Source organism: Kogia breviceps, chromosome 15 (assembly GCF_026419965.1).
Source record: "Kogia breviceps isolate mKogBre1 chromosome 15, mKogBre1 haplotype 1, whole genome shotgun sequence".
Taxonomy (NCBI): Eukaryota; Metazoa; Chordata; class Mammalia; order Artiodactyla; family Physeteridae; genus Kogia; species Kogia breviceps.
In genome coordinates, this window is record NC_081324.1 from 46,934,973 (window position 1) to 46,959,010 (window position 24,038).

The 24,038-nt window shown below is 38.8% G+C and overlaps 1 protein-coding gene across 1 annotated transcript in view; it reads left to right on the forward strand.

Annotated features, from left to right (window-relative positions):
• Positions 1–24,038, forward strand: part of CDH2 (cadherin 2) — a 216,817-nt gene that overhangs the window by 154,997 nt on the left and 37,782 nt on the right. The window contains exons 4-10 of the mRNA XM_059039741.2: positions 988–1,134; positions 2,873–3,028; positions 7,346–7,490; positions 10,220–10,392; positions 18,241–18,378; positions 19,065–19,250; positions 22,404–22,657. Coding sequence (XP_058895724.1) covers positions 988–1,134; positions 2,873–3,028; positions 7,346–7,490; positions 10,220–10,392; positions 18,241–18,378; positions 19,065–19,250; positions 22,404–22,657 — 1,199 coding nt within the window. The remainder of the gene's footprint in view (positions 1–987; positions 1,135–2,872; positions 3,029–7,345; positions 7,491–10,219; positions 10,393–18,240; positions 18,379–19,064; positions 19,251–22,403; positions 22,658–24,038) is intronic.

A 24,038-nucleotide genomic window follows, 5' to 3' on the forward strand; every position in this document is an offset into this window, starting at 1 on the left:
GTTGATTAATGTAATCTCAAGTCCATGATTTTATGAACTATGACTATTACATTTTGTATATTTATTGTACTGTGGGAGATAAGAATACACACATTCTTTTCTGGTATTTAATTGTAAATGTGATATACACAGCCATAATCAAATATGAATAAATATTAGAGAAAAAGATATTTTTTCTCTTATACCAATGTTGGACTTTCATTATGTGAAATGTAATTTGTTAATCTATTAACTGTTAGGGGGAAATCATGTCATTTGGGTACTATAAAGTAAGGAACTGGTAACTGAGTGAAAAGATGCTTTGGTTGTTGTTGATGATTCGCTGTGTTCCAGCAAACCAGCTTGGATCTTTGCATTGAAGCAGCAAGGTCTAATGGCTAAAATGTCTACAGACATAGGGAGAAACAAAAGAAAATGTTGACACCCAGCAGAGATTAATACCCCATGTGCAAAGTGGGTCATCTACAGCATCCATCATGGCTGACACAGGTTTAGAATAAGTACAGCATTAATTCTGTGGGATTTAATAGGGTCATAAATATTTGAGACGTTCCTTAGCAGTATGTATTAAACTTCTTTTGAAATCCAAATTATATTTTAGCACATCAAGATCTAAATTTAACGTACACAGTAGCACATTACCTGAACTATGGTTTAAACTAATGAGAAATGTATAAAAGGGTACTATTAAATTTTGCTCAATATTAACTACTATCTAAGATGGCTTATAGAAACTGCAAATAGTTTACACAGCTGTGCCACATAATAAATTTTTTGGAATTCAATTTTTCAGTGAACACTGTCACCCACAATTTTACGGTGTTTTCTATTATTTTAATAGGGGAACGAGGAGAAGGCCTCCAGACCTATTTTCTTGTTCATAATAAACCATGATTCCTATGCTTACAGGTATCCATTGATATTGATGTACTTTCAGAAAATGTTTTCCTAGTACTCAGGAATGTCTTCTTGTATTTTAATGCAAAGGAATCACGAGAAATTGAAGAAATAGTATTCCCAAGACAATTGACTAAGCACAATGGCTACCTACAAAGGCAGAAGAGAGACTGGGTTATCCCTCCAATCAACTTGCCAGAAAACTCCAGAGGGCCTTTTCCTCAAGAACTTGTCAGGGTAGGGTGGCACAATTTCACTGATCTCCATGGCATGTGTCAAGTGTATGTTAGAAGTGCTTTTGTCTCTTTTTCACAAGGTAGAGTTTACGACATGTATGTACTAAAACATATTTTGTTTTGTATTGATGAAATGTCTATAGTGTTGTAAACAGTCTCTTCTCCATTTTTTCATTACCTCAGATTATTTATAGATAGAGCACTCTGTGGGTCGGCCCTATATTTCATGGATGATAAAGTTTGTTCAGTGTCTGAATACATACGCCTTAGCTCCAACATGCTTCACACCCACACCGTACCCCTTCCCACACACCTTAGCTTCCGTGTCTGAAATCTGCACTCCCCGTGATGATCTTTGCCCTCTACAAATAGCTTTTGGGCCAAAGAAAAAATAAAGGGGCAATCATTGCTAAAAATGCCAGTACCAAGTGTGTTTGAGAGTTTTTTAAAGAAATAAAAAATGACCTCTGATACCATTAACAGACTCCCTGGGGCTGTGCAAAAACATAGGCTTTCAGAGCTGACGAGTGAGATTTTTCTCCAGTTACTCTAAATGCATATCATCAGACCCAGAGAACAAAATGACAGATATCTCTACATGTTTAGTAAAATGAGCAACCTTTTATTTATTACAAAAAGAAAAGAAGACGAAGACATTGTATTCCCATCTAGTAGAAAGTAAATGTTTCTGTATAGGATTAATTTAACATTCCAATAGATACATACAGAAAGCTGTGTTTTTTAATAAGTCATTTATTTGTGTTGTATAGTCTATGGTAACATGCGTTATAATTCAGTTTAACAATGAAAGACATAGCCCCCAAATCGAGGTGTTTTCTGTGTCTCTACTTTAATGGAGAATGAGAAAAGAATTTTGCCTTAGCTAAAAAAACAAAACAAAACAAAAACTGGATTCTGTTACTGGATTAAAGGTATTTACCTAATACACAAATATCTCGTATCATCACCTCCAAATAGTACTGCTGAACTGGCCCTTTCTCTGTACTGTTCTCCTTCCTCCCTTTTTATAGCCTGTTCCTATGACCATTCATCTGTAACCTTATTTTTCCGGGAATTGTTGTATTTGGAGGAGAAGGCAGTGAGCCTATAATGGGTATAAATTTTAAGAGTGATAGAAATATATTATAAAATCATTTCTTGCATGCTTTGTTATTAACAAAGTACTTGGAGTATTAGGTGCCACCTTAAAATAACATGGGAAGCTTTGGTTGCAGTGAAAAACATCAGCCCGATGCAAGTACAGGAATCTCACTTCCAGGCTCAACCATAATCTTAGAGTTCCCATGTGAGGTTCTTTTACACTATGGTTAGACAATGATTTCTTATCCTAACTCATGCAAAAGTAAACAATTTTTATCTTCATTCAATTGGACACCTTTTACTGGGTTAAATATTCTAACCTCCAGATTCCCAGGAGAAACTTTGATTCTGTTTAAAAACTGATGCGCCTTAGTTTTGACTTTTGCACTGCTCCTAGTGTGTGTTCTTTTAGATGTTAACATTGTCCCCAGTCTTTCTGGTGATAGGTGACATCTCTTTTTGAAGCCCATCACCCAGAAGCAAGAAAAAGGAGCAGGGCAGGCAGAGCATCAAGGGTTTTCTGGGAAGAGATGGTATACCTTTGTAACTGGAAGAGACCATGAGGTGTGGCATGCCCTGTCTCTGATAATGAGCTTATTTAGTCCCTTGTTTAATGTGATTGTCTTCTTGACCCTCAGATCAGGTCCGATAGAGATAAAAACCTCTCTCTACGGTACAGCGTAACTGGGCCGGGAGCCGACCAGCCTCCAACTGGTATCTTCATTATCAACCCCATCTCAGGTCAGCTGTCAGTGACCAAGCCTCTGGATCGCGAGCTCATAGCCCGGTTTCATGTAAGATTTCAGCCAGCTGATAATTCTCTGTATTAATACTCTTCCAAATATGTGCAGGGTTTAACATTTGCCTCTCACATCAGTCTTTTTTTTTTTTTTTTTTTTTTTTTTTTTGCGGTATGCGGGCCTCTCACTGTTGTGGCCTCTCCCGTTGCGGAGCACAGGCTCCGGACGCACAGGCCCAGCGGCCATGGCTCACGGGCTTAGTTGCTCCGCAGCATGTGGGATCTTCCCGGACCAGGGCACGAACCCGTGTCTCCTGCATCGGCAGGCGGATTCTCAACCACTGCGCCACCAGGGAAGCCCTCACATCAGTCTTAAAGCTTTGATCCTGAGCATTCTAACACCAGAAAAGTACTTGTAGCCTTTTCAATTTATTTTAAATAAGTTTACTTTTTTCATAAAATTGATGAATGCTCATGGTAAAAAACAAACAAGGCCAAAGAAAAAACTAAAACTGCTTAAAATCATATTATTGTTTACACGCTGATACTTGCCTTCGGATACGTGGCTAAGAATTTATAAGAACAAATTTACATGAAAGGGGTCAAAACTATTTCATATAAATTATATAAAGATCACAACATTTTTAATGGCTGTATAGTATTCATTGAAGATATAAACTATCATTTTAATAGCAGTTTCTTATTAATATACATTTATGTTTGTCGATTTATCTGTTTCTGCTGGTATTATTATTACCATTAGAGTCACAGAAAATGTATAGCACATTTTTGTTTTGTTATTTGTCGGTCATATTAACTCCAGAAAGATGTGCCATTTTGATCTGCCTACTGGAAATTAAGATTTCCCTTTTCCACATAACCCTGCCAATACTTGGTTTCATCAATCTGTCAGTCTGAGCAATCTTTTCTTAGATATATTATCTAGTTATATTTCTTATGCTAATTTTTGTGTTATTTTTCTATTTTATTCATTTTCCTATTAAGTTATAACAGCTTTTGTATATAGTTATATGTTCATATTTTTTTAATATACGTATTCATTTGAAAATGATTTAAAAGTAATATTGTAATGAGTATTTTAAAACTCAAGAATTACCCAATATTAAAGTCTAAATTCCAGAGAGCATTTTTCTTTCATTTTTTTCTAGCCATGCTTACACATTTTTCTGGAACAGGATTTCAACAATTTTTTCATGCATTTAATATAGAAACCTAAATTGATCTTTATTACTTCTCCAATCTCTATATGAATTACTAAAACTGTTAATGAAAGTATCATTTTCTCTTAGAAAAGAATATTGGCACATTGTAAAAACTTTTCAAATAATACAGAAATGAAAATTTTCAAATAATACAGTATTAATAAGAAAGTGAAAAGAATTTGAAATCCCAGTACATAAAACTAACCATTTTCTTTTCTTTTTTTTTCTTCCTAACTTTGGTGATATTCTGTAAGATATTTCTCTGTGCATAGATTCATAAATGTATTGTTTTGAAGTTGGGATCATTCTCTGAAACCAGCTTTTGTCACTTAGCAATCATAAGATTTAGCATCTTTCCATGTCAATAAATCACTATTTATATCATCATTTTGGATTGCTCTAAGATAATTTTAAGTAATTACCTACTGGTAGATATTTGGGTAATTTAGTTCTTTCAGTTTTGTTTTACAACTACTGTATAAATAATGTGACAACATCACAATACATTTTCGCATTATATCCTTGGAAAAATTTCCTAAAATTGGAATTATTTTGATAAATATAGTGAAATTGTTCTCTAGAATAGTTGTATTGTGTTGCACTACCTTCCCACTATATAGTAGATACTTTCCACTCCATTATCAATTCCAGGCATTATTTATTTATTGCCAGTACTATTGGTAAAAGAATTATCTTGATGTTTTAAGTTGCATATGTTGAATATCATGATATCCTTACTCCTGTCTTATGTTGAATTTGGGCGGGGGGTTGTTTATCTTTTTCTGTACTTTTTTTTTTTTTTTTTTTGCGGTACACGGGCCTCTCACTATTGTGGCCTCTCCCATTGCGGAGCGCAGGCTCCGGACGCGCAGGCTCAGCGGCCATGGCTCACGGGCCCAGCCGCCCCGCGGTATGTGGGATCTTCCCGGACCAGGGCATGAACCCGTGTCCTCTGCATCGGCAGGCGGACTCTCAACCACCGCGCCACCAGGGAAGCCCTTTTTCTGTACTTTTAAGAACCTTTTATCTACTAGCGTTTTTAGTACATGATTTGTCATATATTTACCCTTTTGTTGTTTGTTTTTAAACTTTGTTTATAGTTTTTACCTTACTATAACTTATAGTTTTTACATGGTGATGTTTGTTGTTGTTGTTTTAATTTTATCAGGCATTCTGGCTTTCCAAAGTTATAAAGGTTTTTCCTGCTCCAAGATGCTAATTTCCTCTATTTTATCAGTTTTATTTATTTATTTTTGCCTCTAAATGTTCAACCTCTGTGGAGTTTAGTTTAGTAAAAGAAGAAAGGGATATAGATCCATTTTGTTTTTCCTTTACAGCCAGTGCAGTTATCCCAACACCATTTATTGAATTAGTATTCCCATTGATTTAGCATGTCATTCCATACTTTTTACTCCACCTATGCATGTGTTTGTTTTTAGACTCTTATTTTTCTCATTAATATATTTGTTGAATTTTTGCACTTGTACAAACTTTTAAGATTATTAAAGTTTTGAAAATTATTAAAATATTGATATGTGGTAGAGCAAGACTCCCCTGGATATAAACAGGCAAATAAGCATAAAAAAAACTAAAAATGTTTTAAATCCGGAGTATCCGTCCTCCCAAAGGCCTTGATTGTTCTATCAACCAGTTCTTCTAAAATCCTTAAGGAGCACATAATTCTAATGCTTTTTATATTGTTCTAAAACATAAAGAAGTAAAACTTGCAAGCCTTTCACAAAAACAACATCACATTAATAGGAAAACTTAATAAAGGCAGCACACAATAGACCAGTCCTTAATTAGACTAGTTTCTAATTTATGAATACAAATAATATCAATATCAAAAATTCTAAATATCTCTTCTGTACGAATTCTCACTATCTGAACTTCTGTGGTTAAAATTCAGGAAATAAATATTTTCAGGTCAATTTCAGGGTAAATGCTTGATCTCCAGATTCTCAGTACTTGCACATAAATGAGCAATATCCATAACAAAATAGAATTAATTATAGAATGGCCAGGATAGTTCATTATTAAGAATCTCTTAATGTAATGTAATATATTAAATAAGTCAAGGGAAAAAGGGATTCTTTCTGTAGGTGTTGAAAAGGCCAGTGTAATAAAATTTACATTGTTTCATGTGTTAACCTCTAAATTAAAAAAAGGATATGTTGATGATTCTTTAGGTTGATAAAACATATCCGACAGAAACCAGCAGCCGGCATCATACTTAACAGGAAAATCATAGAAGCATTCTCTTTAAAAGAAACAATTCAGTGGAACAGTACATAGCTTTTGAAAAGATTGAAATGGTTTTCTATGTTCCGGATGAAAAGATTCTGAAGATATTTTGCCAAGAGTAGCTGAGTGATTATATTTGTTTAAAAAAAAAGAAAAAGATAAAATTTCTAGAAAAATACCTATAATACTGAGAACTCAACCTTGGGAGAGGAACAACTGTCTTATGTACTTTTAATATTTATGAGTGAGTGACTTTTACAATTAAAAAAGAGTCAAAATTCCTTGTACACACTTAATTCTTTCTAGATCCTCTCCTTTTCTCTTGTTCTCTATGACTATTCTAGGCCAGTACCACATTTTTAATTACCCTGACTCTTGTACGGACTTAGCAAAAGGATTTGGGAGCTGGACAGAACTGGCTTTGGACAGGGGCTCTGTCAATAAACAGAGTAAAGTTACTTAGCTTTTCTGAAGCTCAATTTCCTTACCTTCAAATGTGGCTTTGTTTCTACCTCACTCTTTTGTATATATATTAAATGAAGTAAAATCCATAGAGCTCTGAGCAGGGTGCCTAGCAGATAACAAGTGGTGACCTTTTGTTGCTCCATCTCCCCTAATTATATAGAGTTGGGCTAACTTAAATTTTGATGGGACAAATAGCTTTTTTTTTTCCCCTTTGGCCATACCACGCTGCTTGTGGGACCTTAGTTCTCCGATCGAACCCGTGCCCTTGGCAGTGAAAGCTCGTCCAGGGAATTCCTTTTTTTTTTTTTTTTTGATGGGGCGAATAGCTTTTGGTTTTCGGTCCATCTGTGCTGTTTTGGTAGCGTGGGTATGTTGTCTTTTATCTTCTCACTCGAGACCTAAATCTGTTAAATTGTTTTGTTTTCTAATTACTCTTGCAGTTGAGGGCCCATGCAGTGGATATTAATGGAAACCAAGTGGAGAACCCGATTGACATTGTCATCAATGTTATTGACATGAATGATAACAGACCTGAGTTCTTACACCAGGTTTGGAATGGGACGGTTCCTGAGGGATCAAAGCCTGGTAAGTTCAAAGATCATAATTTGGAGATTGCTTGAGGAAATGCAATGTAATCCAACACGGATATAAGCAAGATAGGGAGAAATCACTTGAGCCTTTTGTGTCATTTTCTTTCATTCATGCTGCTCTTAGGCAAAAAGGAAGGTAACTTAGGGAAAAACAGATTGAAGAGAGAAAACAGAAAAATACCCCTCTACTGCCCACAATAACTTTTTCCACCTTTGAAAAAATATATGCTACAGTATCTGACTAGACTGTAAAATCTATACAATCGTTTGATTCTGCTAAGGTTGATAAAGGCGATGCAGATAGAAAGGGAGCACTGGAAGACCAGGGGCTTTCTGTTTGTAAAGCGTAGATTTTATCTTATTAGTCATAGCAGCACCAAAAACAACTGGAGTGTCTTAAAACACGTGGCGTTCCTAGGACCAGGCAGTGGGGCAAAACCAAAAGCAGAGAGGGGGCTTGGTGACAGCTGAGGTGGCAGTTCTCTAGCTGCACAAGATACTTACTTTCAGGGTGACCCTAATGTCTCCTGCAGCCCTTGCATTGAAACTAGTGTCATGGAAAGTGACCTAGCCTAGAAAGAGCAGTTGCCAGAAAGCCTCTCGCCATTGTGAAGTGATATTTGACCAAGATTTTAGATTCTTGTACTGAAAACCCTGTAAACTTCAGTCACAGTGGAATACCAAGGCCAGAAAGGCCTCTTGAGTTTGGAAAACTTGTGGACAAGAAAATCAGTTGGGATAGAGATGGTAAAAGGAAACATTTCGCCAGCTTTCCTGAGATGTTTGGGTATTTAGAGAGACTTAATTAATTATAGTTTAATATTTTGTGTGCAAGAAAGCCTTGACATTTAAACTTACGCTATGCGTTTCCTTCGTCATCTATACCGGATTTGCATAAGCCAATTTATAGATATAGCCAACTATGCCTTAAACTGGCACTTTTCCTGGTCCAGATACACTTGTCTGTATCCTCAGAAGAGTGGGGTGTGCAGGCAGCTGGGTGGGAAGACAGGGGCTGTGCCGGAAGTTCAACCATCTGTGGCTCTGAGTCACATTTCAGAGTCGCGTTCGTCAGTATTTTAAAATACAGGAAAAAAAAAAATCAAAGCATGTTAAACATATCCTGACTAAAACACAAGGCTTTTACATATATTCTAAGGATAAATAAACGTTGTGCTTTTTTGCCTGAGGAAGGTTTTTGATCTTTTACAAAATCATTCATTCTCTTTTTTCCTCTATTATTTCTAATTTTATCAAAAGTATTGTTTCATAAAAATTGTCAAAAATAAACCATTACAATATATTTATTACGCATCTGACCATGAATTTCCATAAATCCCTCCCATAAATAAATGACTGTCAATGATCAGGAGACATAAAGACATTTCATGAGTCGATGTCCAGCAGTGTTCTGTAAGTTTGAAAACATCCTTCTAGGCAAGGTTTGATAATGTCATGAATCTTGAGTTAAACTAAGATGCAATATTGTAAGTTAAACTAAGATGCAGAATTGTAAGCAGTATTTGGTTCAAGATTCCAAAACATTTTTTTTGTTTGTTTTAACAATTCATTCATTCAACAAATGTTTATAGAGCACATGCTGTGTGCCAGGCAGTGCTCTGGCACTGTGGCTACAGCAGTGACAAGTCAGTTGTGCCCTGCTGGAGCTTAAAATCTAGTAGAGGAGAAATGTAAAAGGCAAACAAGCAAGTAAATGTGCAGTAAAGTTTTGGGGAAAAAATAATCAAAGTTGGCATATAATCAAATAGGGTGTCTTGTTTAGAGGGACAAGCTCTGAAAAGAGATTTGAATTATGTGAACAAGCCTTAGTTAATTCTGGGGCAAAAAAATGTAACCTGTAGAGGGAACAGCAACAGTAAAGGCTCTAAACTAGAACTGACCATAGGGTACTTACAAAGATGATAGGGTGGAGATGGAACATTTTATTTTATAATCCAGTTCTTATAAAGATCACAGAACAAACCGTCTTTAATAGTAACTACTTTTCTCTCTACTTCTCAATTGCACAGTTTGTCTAGCTACTTGGAATTTATTTGATCCTGGTGCTTTGTAGACTTCCTTTCCACAATACCTAGTAAATTGAAGTCCCTGAGTTTGTTACAATGTTCTCTTAATCTCCTAGGAAATAATGAACCACAATGCAAAACTCCCTGTTGAATGTACCAAAACAGTCACGCATGGAATGATTCCTCACGACCTCAGTAAATGGAGTGTGTGTCCTTACGCAGCTGGCTTACTTTCAGAAAGTGACTTAGGCATTGGGGAGAATCATGCCCAGCATGTCATTTTAGATGTTACTGCATAACGGAAAAAATACGGCAGAGGGAAGGCATTGGTGGCCATAAAAGAAGTTTCAGATGGCATCTCTGTTACTTATTATTTGCATTTTATATCAGTGAATGTCTAAAGGGATTCTTTCTTTGAATCATACAGTGAATTTGTCTTCTAAGTATATGGAAACATTGAGTCGTTATACATGTAAATTTAGAAAAGACTAATTGTCCTTTCAAGCATCTCAACCATGTTCAGTATTTTTTGAATTGAGTACTGTTCTTATCAGTAGTGTTTTTAATCAAGTCTAAATGATTACATGTTGCTTTGAAAAAGTGGAATGAAGATTGATGGAGAAGGTAAATATGCCTTCCGTCTGGGAGACCCTGACATGAAGTGTGACCATTCATTTTCCATGTCTGCTCTGTCCAGGAACGTATGTGATGACGGTCACTGCGATTGATGCTGATGATCCAAATGCCCTCAATGGGATGTTGAGGTACAGAATCCTGTCCCAGGCACCAAGCAGCCCTTCGCCCAACATGTTTACAATCAACAACGAGACTGGGGACATTATCACAGTGGCAGCTGGACTAGACAGAGAGGTAAGCCAACCGGCATCTGTATTTGAATTTGTTTGTAATCTTAGAAGTGCCCAGGGTCACATACAGTTTGCCTCCAGGTAATAACATCTCCGCAAGATTACCCACAATGCTCACGGTCACGAAGAAATCTGTTGTACTTCTTTCTACAGGACTTCAAGTTGGTCAAATGATCTAGGTATACTGGATAAATCATTGCTGGTCCATGTAATATTTAATGTGATCATTGACTAAGTTATGCCAATAACCCTCTGGCATCTAATTTTTACCGTTCTTGGCATTTTCTGTTTTCCCTCATATTCAAAGGTTTTGGTGAGGAATTAAGAGAAAAATCATGCCCAAATAAAGTATACATAAATTTAGGATAATTTTTAACATTCATATTTCTAAGAGCCTACAAATAACTTGTATGATGAGGTTTTTTGTGGCCTCCTGATTTAGTGCAGAAGAGTTGATCTCCTTCCCTTTAACTCTAAGATTAACTTATTTAACAGGTTAATGGCATTATTGCCATTCAGAATGGCATTCATTCTGGACAAGCCTTTAAAGTTGTAGATGCAGAGAAACACATTTCTGGCCTAATATTTTGTTGCAAAGGCATAAGATCTTGACAGTATTGAACTATTATGTAGTATCACAGGCTGAGAGGGAATAGGTATTTCAGTCATTCCAGATGGGTCATCTCGCTGTGACAGACCTGAGCCCACCATGCTCCGGCACCCTGCTTTGTTTTGTTCACATGATTCCTTCTGCCAGGAATGTCTTGCCCATTTTTCTTGATCTTGAACCTTCCAATTCTTCACGCTGCCATTCAAACCCTGCTTATATCCTTTCCTGAAAACTCTAGCCCTCACAGATTTTTTTACACCCTCTCTCTATTCTGTTCTGACCATTTCCTTAGAGAGTCTCAAGGTCATTAGTAACCATGGGTAATCACTGTGTGAGTGAATTATCCAGGTGCCAACTCATAGAGATCCGTGCTTGTAGATTTCTGGCTGAGCCAGCTTTTATAGTGAGAAGACCTCATATTATGTGTGTCAAAAGGAACCAACCATTAGACCTACCATAATAAATATTATTGACAAGGATTTTAGGAGTTGGTTTTTATGATGCTTTATTTGCCTGAGTAAGTAGCATCCACTTGAATTGGATTGAAGAAAACATTACTATTGCGATTCATTATATACGCAGGATAGTGCTGGCAACACTTAAATAAAGTAATATGAGCCAGTCAAGATTACTTAATTCACAACTGAGCTGAGACCTTACTTAGGAGTTACGTGTATGGCTATTACATTGTGCTTATTAATTCCCACGTGTCAACAATTCTTCCTCTAGGAATGTTTTGCACCAGAGATTGTTGAAATTTAGTTTTTGCAGTAGTGCATTTAGTTCAGTGATATTTGAAACATGTATGTCTTTACACCTCTTCCATTACTGTATGAAATACTATTCTTAAATGTCAGTAAATTCAGCATGAATGCTATATTTTATATGAGAATATGGTATATTTTTTAATATTGTCTCTTGAGTGCCAGGCTACTCACATACTAAGTAGGTATGGCTCATCTTCCAAAGCTAATATTTCTCTTTCATTTCACACTCTCATTGTGGGATACAGAAATTGGACTTCATCTTGTTTTCATACGGTAATACTCCTATCACATTTAGCCTCACTGTTTTATGAAAAGCAAGAGGCATAGAGAATGAAAGATAGTTTTGCCAAAGCAAACCAACTGTATTTAAAAAATCAAAGAGACTGTATTTAGTTTAGAGGGTGAAAGTCGGAAGTCAGGCTATACTCTGGGTAAGTATGTCTTGCGGTGAATGGAAGCAGCTATCCACGACCCCATGAAATGAATGTGGACGTGAATTCAAAACTGGTGAATCATGGGTTAGATACAGTATAAGAAATTGCTCCTTAACAGTGAAATTATTAAACACAGCAATGAGTTACTAGGGAAAATTATAGAAAACCTTCCTTTCCTAAAAGTCATTTAACATGGGGAATATGTATCTATCTTGGATGGTTTATGGTAATTCTGCCTGAGGCCAGGGGTACATTATTCTGACTTCTCCGGGCCTCCGTGCAGGCAGGAGATGCTTTTATTTCTATTAGAATTCACAATTTTCTTTATGTCGAGTGGAGGATGGATGACACCTTTAAGTGATTCCTAATCACTGAAATGCTTACTGAGATTCAGCTTTTTAGTTACCTTTCATCTCCAGGTTTAAAAAAATTCCAATTCTTGGGGTTTTTCCAGGCCTAAAGCTATACCCACCATACCTGCCAGTCTTCGATTGTTTAATCTCCACCTGATTTCTTTTTTTTTTTTTTTTTTTTTGGTTTTCTAAATACATTTTTAAAAATTTATTTTATTGAAGTATAGTTGATTTACAATGTTATGTGGATTTCTGCTGTACTGCAAAGTGATTCCGTTTTACGTATATCCTTTTTATCAGTTTTATAAAATATTCTTTTTCATGTTCTTTTCCATTATGGTTGATTACAGGGTATTGAATATAGTTCCCTGTACTATACAGTTTATATGTCCATCTCCTGCCCTTTTCAGTCAGGACTACAGATGAGTTACCCTCTGCTTCACTAGGTTTGAATAATTCTGGCTTTGCCTGTGATGGGCTGTTTGACCTTCAGTGTATTAACCTGAAACCTCAGCTCCCCCATCTGTAAATGGGGGTGATGATATTACATCTACTCCATGGGACGGTTGTAAGGATGACGTAACGCAAGGCAGAAAGCGTTTAGGACAGTGTCCAATACATACTAACTCTCATTTTCCCTGCTGCCATCATAAATCCATTCTCGGCACCCAGTGGATCATCACCATCACTTTGACTCCTCATCATAATTTTTCTCATGATGAAGAAAGAATTATGCTTCCTGTTTTCCACACCAAATAATACGTTTACTCGTGCCCTCAATTCTGTGTTCTCTCCTGAAGGAATGTTCTCCTGTTTTCTGTGGTCTTGGTCTTCCCTCCTCTGCAGGTTCCCTCCTACAAACCCCACTGGTTCCTTCATAATCCACAGCCCACAGCATGAAGTCAGAGCTCTTTAACGTGGCGCTCCAGACCCTCTAGGACACTGGTCTCAAAGCCTTCTTTAGTCCAAGCTCCTAGAATTCCTTACGTCCTGCTAAGGAGCCAGTGATGCCCTCCACCCATACGGCCACATGTCAGTCCTTGTACAGATCGGAACTTTTCTCTTCTTCTCTGTCTTTTGTTTCCCCTGCCTGAAGATTTCTGTCCCATCTCTCTATAGAGCAGGCTAATCCTCCCTCTCCAAGAGCTGGTCCTCAGCCCCTCCCCAGGGCACACACAGTGGCGTGTGTTCCTCCAGATACACAGAGACCGTGTTACATGGACATCATATCTGCCTTCTAACTCCCAAAATTCCTTGAGGTTCATGTGCTCTTCTTCTTTTCACCTTGAACAGGAACCCGGAAGAAAAGTTCAAGTTATTCGATTTTCTTCTTGTCAACACCAGACTCCTAAGAAGGGCAGCCCATACTCACCTCTCACTCCTACCTTTTCCTGGTCTCCTTGGAATCTGGCTTTCCGCCTCCTTCCCCCACTCAGGATTCACTCAGGCCATGCATATATTCCTACTTGCTTGGAGGGCACTCATACAGCGCAACAATTCATGGTACAGTCTCTGGACTCAGAGAGACCTGGATTCAAATCTTTTCTCAGCTGCTTATGACTCAGTGTCAGTGGGCAAGCTTCCCTGGCTCCCTAAGCCTTGGTTTCCTCCTCTGTAAAATGGGGATGAAAACAGTCCACCTGCCTTATAGGTTTATTTTGAGGACTAAATGAGACACAATGTATAGTGTAGCTCATAGTTAGTGCTCCTTCGCAATAAATGTTATTTTTTTAATTATCAAGGCCCTTAGAACAATGCCCCGGTATACAGTAACCATTCAAAAAAATTGTTTAGCCCACAAACTTACAAGGTAGATAGCGCTGTCAGGCCCATTTCATAGATGAGGGAACTGGGGTTTTGCGTTTAAGAATTTGAACAGAGTCGCAAACCTGCACTTCCCTCCCAAGTTCTCAGACATTATTCCTTACTTGTCCATCCTTGAACTCGATGCATCAAAAGCAAACCTACCATCTCCCTAAATCTGTGCTTCGTGAGGAATTTTCTATTTCATGTGATCAGTGTGCTACCTCCCCAGTTTCCCAAGATCATGGTCTATACCTCCCTTTCCTGTGCCCTGCCTTCCATCCACTGATTGATTTAGCCGTCAAGTTCCTCTCAGTCTACCCCCAAAATGTGTCTTGCTTTCATTCCTCCCTCCAGGCTTGGAGGACTGGTTGAAGGCACCCTATGAAAGGGTTCCTCTCATCACTTCTTCCTACTCTCACTATGGTTGCATTGCACATTTGGCCCTGTGACCCATTCGTATTTGTCTCTTTCACTTAATGGCAGCAAAGCCATCTCTGGTTTTGTTCATTATCTTGTCCAGGTAAACACTACACTGCCTGGCATCTAGTAGACATTCATTAAATGTGTGCCAGATGGATGACTGAATGTTCTCACCTCTTCGTTCAGTTCGAGCACTCCAGTTCAGTGCTCTAGTTTCAAAAGTGTGGCACGCAAGTATAATGGTTTTAACTGATATACGTAGGGAAGCCTCTAGGGACAACCAGAGCCCAAGTCGTTTAGATGCTACTCCATCAAGTAGAGACTGCCAGAGCACAGGCATTGTATTGTGTCTAGTTTTAGAGTTATATTCATGGCAGGTGATGCTAGTTTTCCATTTACGGTACGTTTACCATATTGTTTTTTAAAAGGGAGTTCACGTCAAGATAAATAGTAAGTGACTCATGGTGTAGAAATATGAGGATACAGCAGAATTGGGAAGATGGTATATGAATCAGTTTAGCGGTTTGGGAATCAGTGAGCTAGTTTATGCTCCCAGTATATATGTTTTAATGAATAAATGATAGCTCGCCATGTAAATAAGGAGATGTTTTTTCCCAAACCTGAAATGATTTTTATAATATAATGCAAGGCCCAAGGTTTCCCATACATTCATCCACCAGCTACAGCTTGAAAAGCATTTGTCCCTTGCTTATGCTGTGTCAGGCATTACACTATATGCCAGGGACATAAACATCTGCAAAGCAATGGCCCTGGGAAGGGGTGTGGGCACGTGTGTATGTAGCTGGGGAGGACAGACAGATGGACTGATAACAGCCTCGGAAACTAGAAACAGTGATAGAGGTGTGTCCTGAGTAGGCAAACAGCTCTTCCTCAAGGACTTTCAGAAGTCATCTCTGAGATGACGTTAAGCTTCGTGTTTGCTAGGCTCAGATAAAGGGGGAAGGGTATTCTGGGCCAGGGTTTCTCAACCTCGGCTCTGTTGACAGTTTGGACAGGGTAAGTCTCTCTTGTGGGAGCCTGTCCTGTGCATCATAGGTGTTTAGTAGCATCTGTTATGGTCTCTACCCATGAGACGTCAGTAGCACTACCCAGTTGTGACAACCGGAAATGTCTCAGGTTATTGACAAATATCCCCTGGGGGAGATGTAGGGCAAAATCACTCCGGTTAAGAACGACTGATTCAGGCAGAGGAAAATGCCAAATGCAGTGGCGCAGGGATGCGATAGGCATTGGAAGATAAATAGAAACAGCTCAAGGTATGGGGTCAGTGAATGGAAGGTGAGAGCTTTGGTGAGAAAGGTGAGTCACAGAGATGGAAGTATTGACAGCAAGCAGAGGGGTTGAGACTTTGTCCTTTCTAGAACAGAAAGCAAGGAAATGTCTTTAAGCAAAGTCCCCTTGATCAGATGCGAAACTATGAGGGTAGGAAGTCAAATCCTTTTGAAATCTAAATGTCAGTCATTCAGAACCAGATGCCAAGTGACTAAATTAGGCAAGAAGCTCTAAATAGTTGGGTTGTCTAAAACATAGACTGTGATGACTTCTTTACTAAATGTAAAAGCATTTTACCAATCAGGCACTTAAAATTGGAGATTATATTATTTACCAAGTTGGTATTTTTCTTTACTCGAAGAAACACTGCATTTTAGAAATAACAGTGTTCTTTTGTAACTTAGATATCTGAAGACTGGCTTGAAGCAATAGGAAATTTCAAGTATTAGCTACTGATCCCAATATTTCAGCTCAGTGGAAAATTGTACATATTATGCTTATATAATTCCAAAGATCACTGTAAAGTAGACATTAACAAAGAACCATATCTCCAGATAATACCTATGTACATTTTTTATCTTCTGTAAAAATTTCCATTTTTTTTCTTTTTTGAGAATGTTCATCTGTTTCTGCAAATAGCAGCCAACAAAAATGGCATTTCAAAGTCATAAAAAATTTTTATTTTTCATGATTTTCAGCTGGGAGGCTGAATTGAATGCCCTACAAAATTCTCTTGTTAACTGTGAGAGCATTAAGCTGAAATGACACTCTTGATTGGGAATGGAAATCATTGAGAAATATTTTAGCCTATGTAAGCATTATGGTGAGGGGTTATGGGTTAAGAAAAATTAAAATGGCTCAACCAGCACTATTCCTTTGTTTCTTTTTTTTTCCAATCAAAGAAATGGGTGTTTTTTTTTGAAGACAAAGGAAAAGGAACTGAAATAACTGCTAGAGATTGGCAACTTGGTGGACAGACACTAAAAATTGAATGTGTGAGGTTTGACTTTCCCTCCTACCCCTTTCTTTGCCTTGCCTTTCCCACTAACAACTAAAGCAAAAGCTACAATTTGTGTCTGTTCTCTCTAAGCTCCAGAAATCCCTCAAGAGTGACCATTCATAATGTTGGCTGTATTTAAAATTAGAGAAAACTACTCTTTGCAGTGCCTGTTTATTTTTGTATGAAGAAGTGAGTTTTGTTGTTCAGGATGTTTTAACATTTTTCAATGATCTATATTTTTTATCTGTGCCAATTTCCACAGAGATTTCTAATGATTTCAGGTATCTTGTTTAGGTTTTCCTAATACAGAATTTCATCAGCTAGTGCTGTAGACATCTCAGATGATCTCAAGATTTTTCTCTTAGATACATTACAGCTGAATATGGCTCCCCTTTAAAAACTTCAGTCTGGAATTTGAAAGCAGTGATGCCTATTTGATATTAACCATCTATATGAAAATGTATCCATATTCATTATAGGTCTGTGGGCCCTGTGAGTGTTATGCCCAAATAGCAGTCCACTGAGTATGCAACTATGAAATACCTACTGTGTTACAAAATGAAGGATATTGACATAAACCCTTTATTCTGGTTTTGACTTCATTTAACAATGTCTCTCTCCTCTATAGTTGTAAATAGTAGCCACTAATGGAAATTAGGAGAAAATTACTGTATCAATCTTGTTAGAATAGAAAGAACATCTGTAAGGATTTATAAAAGGAAAGCATATATACTTTATGAATTATATATGCTTTCTTCTCTCTCAAGTTTCTTTATTGTTTTCAGTATCCTAAACCAAGTAGAAATTAACGTATGAGAAAGTAAATACAAACCACATGACTTGAATGCTTGATGACAGTGTTGAGAAGTTCAGAAGAAAAAGAAAGGTTGAGACCAGATGGAAGTTTCAGCTTCGCAGTGAATTTCACACATCTGCCACGCTTTCCCTTCCGCCAGTAGAGGCGAAAACATTTAGTTAAATCTCTCTAGACAAGGACCAGACCTGCGCTTCACAAGTTAAAGTAAACTCCACTTGGGAAATTTTGAGTCCTGTTAATCAGAGTGAATAATGCTATGCTTTCCGTGTGTAATCAAGAGCCATTTACAGAACAACTGTTATGTCTTCTTGAGGAATTCGTTTCATTTAGGTTGTTATCTTTGTCTTTTTAGAAAGTGCAACAGTATACGTTAATAATTCAAGCTACAGACATGGAAGGCAATCCCACATATGGCCTTTCAAACACAGCCACGGCTGTCATCACGGTGACAGATGTCAATGACAATCCTCCAGAGTTTACTGCAATGACAGTAAGTACAGACTGTCACTCACAGAAGTCTAGGCCTGTGGCCCATTACTGAGAAGTTTTGTCATGAATAATAAATGCATTAAACAGAGCTGGAACTTGCTTCATTCTTCTCATTGTAGAATGGCTACTGACTCCTAAGTTTCCTGTCACTTACACCAGGGTTTTAAGTAAGGCACGGAAGTAATTTGTTTTTTTGCTCTCTCCAAGTCCACTGATAAAGTTGTTAAAACATGCTGCCTGGAAGAAATGCCCTAAAAAGACTTTATGCTGTTATAACAAAATATTTATAAATATCTTCAGGTGCACGAACCACGTGACTGATAGATGCTACTTTGTCAGCATATAATTATGATCTCTTGAGTAAAATGACTTCCTTCAGACAAGTACTTTCCTCCTACCCACTCCCCCCCACCATTAATCACCCAGATACTCACAGAAGGATGCTTATTTTAATATTAATGAAACTGTAACATAATGTCAAAAAAAAAAATTGAGGGCCAAAAAAAGTTATAGTATTTTTAAAGTCAAACATAAATGCTGTGATTACCTGCATTACTAATCTCCTCGTTTAGTGTGGATAATAAAGATTTAATGGGGTGGTAAAATCAGGGCAGCATGGTCATCAAGACACACTGTCCTTCGGCGGTGCCTGTCGCTCCTCTGACTGAGCTTTGTCTTTTCTTATAGTTCTATGGCGAAGTCCCTGAAAACAGGGTAGATATCATAGTTGCTAATCTAACTGTGACAGATAAGGATCAGCCCCACACGCCAGCCTGGAACGCCGTCTACAGAATCAGCGGTGGGGACCCCGCCGGGCGCTTTGCCATTCAGACCGACCCCAACAGTAACGATGGCTTAGTCACCGTAGTAAAAGTAAGTGCGATGGTCTCTCTGATGGCCACTCTGCAGCAACCCATATATGCCACCTACCCCTTAGTTTGTTATTGAATCTCAGGACTTTTTTCTTTTGAACATCTCTGAATCTGAGTTAATGTATTTGGAGGAATCACGTTTGTTATTTTTCACTTATGCCGAGGCCAACAGAGATAGTCTCACTTTATCCCTGGAATATGATTGTTTTTCAGTCATCGGGGAGTTTTGTTTTGTTTTGTTTTTGCGGTACGCGGGCCTCTCACCGCTGTGGCCTCTCCCATTGCGGAGCACAGGCTCCAGACGCGCAGGCCCAGCGGCCGTGGCCCACGGGCCCAGCCTCTCCGCGGCACGCGGGATCCTCCCGGACCGGGGCACGAACCCACGTCCCCTGCATCGGCAGGCGGACTCCCAACCACTGGCCACCAGGGAAGCCCCATCGGGGAGTTTTAACAGTGAAGACAGGACAGCCCTCAACAGTGCTGTCAGTGCCATGGATGTGTTAATGATATGTCACATCATGGATTTTTGATGGCCAATTGATAGCTATTAAGAAGGATGCCCCACACGTACTATTCTTATGTCTACAGGTTGCTATTAGAGTATTGGCTCAGGGAACAAACCAGAAAATATCACAGACGTAAAACAGGGTGAATGTAGGCAAGGAGAGGGCCTGTGCTCTTAAAAGGTTTTGAATTTACATTGCTGTTTTTTTTTTAAGTATAAGCTTGCATTTCCTTTTGTGTTTTTTTAAATTTTTTTTTTTTTTTTTTTTTTTTTTTTATATGCGGGCCTCTCACTGCTGTGGCCTCTCCCGTTGCGAAGCACAGGCTCCGGACGCGCAGGCTCAGCGGCCATGGCCCACGGGCCCAGCCGCTCCGCGGCACGTGGGATCCTCCCGGACCAGGGCACGAACCCGCGTCCCCTGCATCGGCAGGCGGACTCTCAACCACTGCGCCACCAGGGAAGCCCTAAATTTTTAAATTTAATTTTGGCTGCGTTGGGTCTTTGTTGCTGCACATGGGCTTTCTCCAGTTGCAGCGAGCGGGGGCCACTCCCTGCCATGGCGCACGGGCTTCTCATTACAGTGGCCTCCCCCATCGTGGAGCACGGGCTCCAGGCGCACTGGCCCCAGCAGTTGTGGCTCGTGGGCTCTAGAGCACAGGCTCCGTGGTTGTGGTACACGGGATTAGTTGCTCTGCGGCATGTGGGATCTTCCCGGACCAGGGCTCGAGCCCACATCCCCTGCATTGGCAGGCGGAGGTCAACCACTGTGCCACCAGGGAAGTCCCTACATTGCTATTTTTAAGTGCTATTTTCAAGACTTTAAGAAATTGTTTCTTCTGATCCTTAATTGTCAAAAGACAAAGCTGAGCGCCAGAAGTAAAAGGGATGTTAACTTCAAGGGTAACAAATAGATGGTGCTAACAGATGGAAGAGCTCTTTGAAGTGATCATCTGGGCTTCCCTGGTGGCGCAGGGGACACGGGTTCGTGCCCCAGTCCGGGAAGATCCCACATGCTGCGGAGCGGCTGGGCCCGTGAGCCATGGCCACTGAGCCTGCGTGTCCGGAGCCTGTGCTCCGCGATGGGGAGAGGCCACAACAGTGAGAGGCCCACGTATCACCAAAAAAAAAATGAAGTGATCATCTCTTTTTAGCCACCCAGGGAAGAGAGCTGCTTCTTTGCCTCACATCCCAACATTCTTGATTCGTAAGGGAACCTGAATGTTGGTCTTACAGAGAAAGGTGTACCAAGGGCTCCGTTGCCAAGAATGTTATATGTGCATGAGTAGAATGGTAATCTCCCCCTTGAGGTGGGAGTGGGAAATTCTCTGAACACAGCATAGTGACAGCACCACCCTCTGTGTTCGAATCCCAGCTGTGCGCTTTGTAGTGGTGACAACATGGCAGGTTTTTTAAAGCCTCAGGTTCTTACACAGAGTGAAGAGATAACTGGTACCTAAGTCTCAGTGTTGTTCTGTGGGACAAATAAGCTTAATACCCATTAAAGGTCTTAGCATAAGTAAATGTTGTCAGGGATGTTTCAGGGAGCTAATGCGCTTACTCAAAAGAATTGTCTTCTTTCCTGGCTTCTTTGCCGTCTTGTTGAGAATAATTCAGAAAGGGAAGTTGAACTGGGGATTGTAGAGCGAGAGGGAAGAAACTCTGAAGAGTTGAGGAGGTGGTCCCCTTGGTCCTTCTTAGACTCTCCAGGATGGCCTGAGAGCTCTCCAAGCTCTTTTTTTCATACTGTTATGCACAGTAATGCTTATCTGCACCTCAGCTAGAAGATGATCAGGGAAATTAAGAGGGAAAGTCCAGTCTGGTCCCTTGACTCCTGGTAACTTTTCTATTGACAATGGGATTCAGTGGAACTCTGGAAGTTAATATTTACATTAAGGTTATTTGCGCATTGCCTTTATCTAGAGTGGCATTCTTAGATTTGGGATTTGTACAGACCAGTAAAATCCCCAAAATTATTTTGGAAAACAGCCAGAAATAATAAAGTTTTTAGTTTGCTAACTAAGGAAAAAATAAAAGTCCTTCTACCTACAAACACTACTGTTTATTCAAGGTGTATATGTGTGTGTACTCTGAAATGTATACTTCAAATTATGAATGATACTTTTAAATAGAGTAAGTTTAGCTTTATGAGAAAAAAAATCACATTTTCTAGTTTTTGTTTTGTCCACTTCATCACAGACTGGTAAAAGCTTTCCTGAATGAGGAGTGGTTTTTGTACCAATGTTTGAGAGTACAATCTACACCATCATGTTCTCACTTGATCCCAGATTATTTAGTATTTTTTTATTTTTGGTCAACAGTGCTGTTCTGAAGAATAACTAAGTTGTTAGATGTAGCTAAATAAATGCAGTGTGCAATAGTAATAAGCATTATTTTGTGAACATAAATCTTTGAAATGCCCAAGATATATAAATTTCTTACATAAGTAGGTTAAATTGCGATAAATGTTTCAGTCAATGGCCATGCTAATGCATATTTTCCAGAAATTTGAGAGGAATCTATGGTGTAGTGAATGAAAAATTAATGTTTTAGAAATGGAGTTGCTAGAAGGATAAACTGCAGAATGCAAATATTCTTATTTCCTGCAATAATATGGTTTCTCCTTTAAAAACATTCTTTTTATTTTTCCAGCCAATCGACTTTGAAACAAATAGGATGTATGTCCTTACTGTCGCTGCAGAAAATCAAGTGCCATTAGCCAAGGGTATTCAGCACCCACCTCAGTCAACTGCAACTGTGTCTGTCACAGTTATTGATGTGAATGAAAACCCTTATTTTGCCCCAAATCCTAAGATCATTCGCCAAGAAGAAGGTCTTCACGCCGGTACCATGTTAACAACGTTCACTGCTCAGGACCCAGATCGATATATGCAGCAAAACATTAGGTATCAAATGCCATTTTGTAATTTACGTTCTGTTCTATGCTGTGCACAAAATCTGTTCACCATTTGAGTGAGAAATTTTCATTAGCACCCAAACTCCTTATTACAAGATTATTTTGAATTCTTTGATGCCGTTTCTTCAGTGGATCCATGAGTATATCAGAAATATAAGATGGATCTACTCATGTATTATTTAAAGAAATAAGTTTTCAGCCTCTTTTCTTCTGTCCTCTTTCCTTTTTAAAAATCTTTTGTAATAATTTAGCCTGTGCTTTTATGCCAGCCATCACATAAAGTTTCTCCTGTGAGTAAATAGGGGAGTCTCAGAAGCTTATAACATTTATCTCTTCCCCACACATCAGGAGGAAAAGAAAACTCATGCCAACACCAAGATATAAGAGCTAATTATTTTCATCCCTCACCTGTACAGTGGTTATAGGACTTGCAAAACATATCTGTAAAGATTTCCAGCCTCAGCAAAGTCTAATTTATCCTTCCTAATGAGGGAGTAGATGGTTGGCAGAGCATACTCCACATGACTATTATCCATCACTGGTGATGGTAATTTTTAAAATTAGCTCACATTTTATTTAACTTCTTTCAGAACTGTTGCTAACAGATAAATAACTGTGTATCTTCTTCATTTCTCTATACATTGGAACCAAGATAGAGAAATAGCTAGTGAACAGGTATACTGGACTCCTGCAAATTTTTACATCTCAAAACATAGGATATGTTTTCCAATTTGTCTATTGGTTTCCCAAGCTAGAAAAGCTTATCCCCACCCCAAATTAAAAAGGATGTTAAGCTGATACAGATAAATCTGCTCAGACCATGGGACTTGCCTTGAAGGGTGTAGTTCTGAGGCTCGGCCCAGGTGGGGAGATCCTAGGAGGAATGGGAATTTGGGGGGGGAGGTCCTCCCCACTGTGACCACATCTCCACCATGATAAGGTGGTAAATGTTTTAGGAGTGTTCTGTGATAGAAAATTTAACTTCTATTAAAATTTCTCTTAAGCCCTATACATTAGGGCTCCTGCTCACTTAGAAGATATATTTGAGCTAGTTTTTCTGCACCGTTGCTATCCTATGAACTAGATAACAGCTTAAAATCAGATCTGTCAAATCCCCCTTAACCCCAACCTGCAGTAGGGAGACTGGGCTTCTCGTCTTTCCCCTGGAACACCTATGCAATGTTTCCTGTGCGCCTGCCCACGCAGCACACAACCTTCATGTACCTCCCCAAACCACTGCCACAGAAATGCTTTCCCGCATTACAGCTGCATGTCCAACCATCATCTACAAAAATGCAAGTTAACGCACTGGTTTCATCTGGGACCAAACCTGAAAAATAGGCTTTATTTTTTAAGTGTCATGTCAAAAA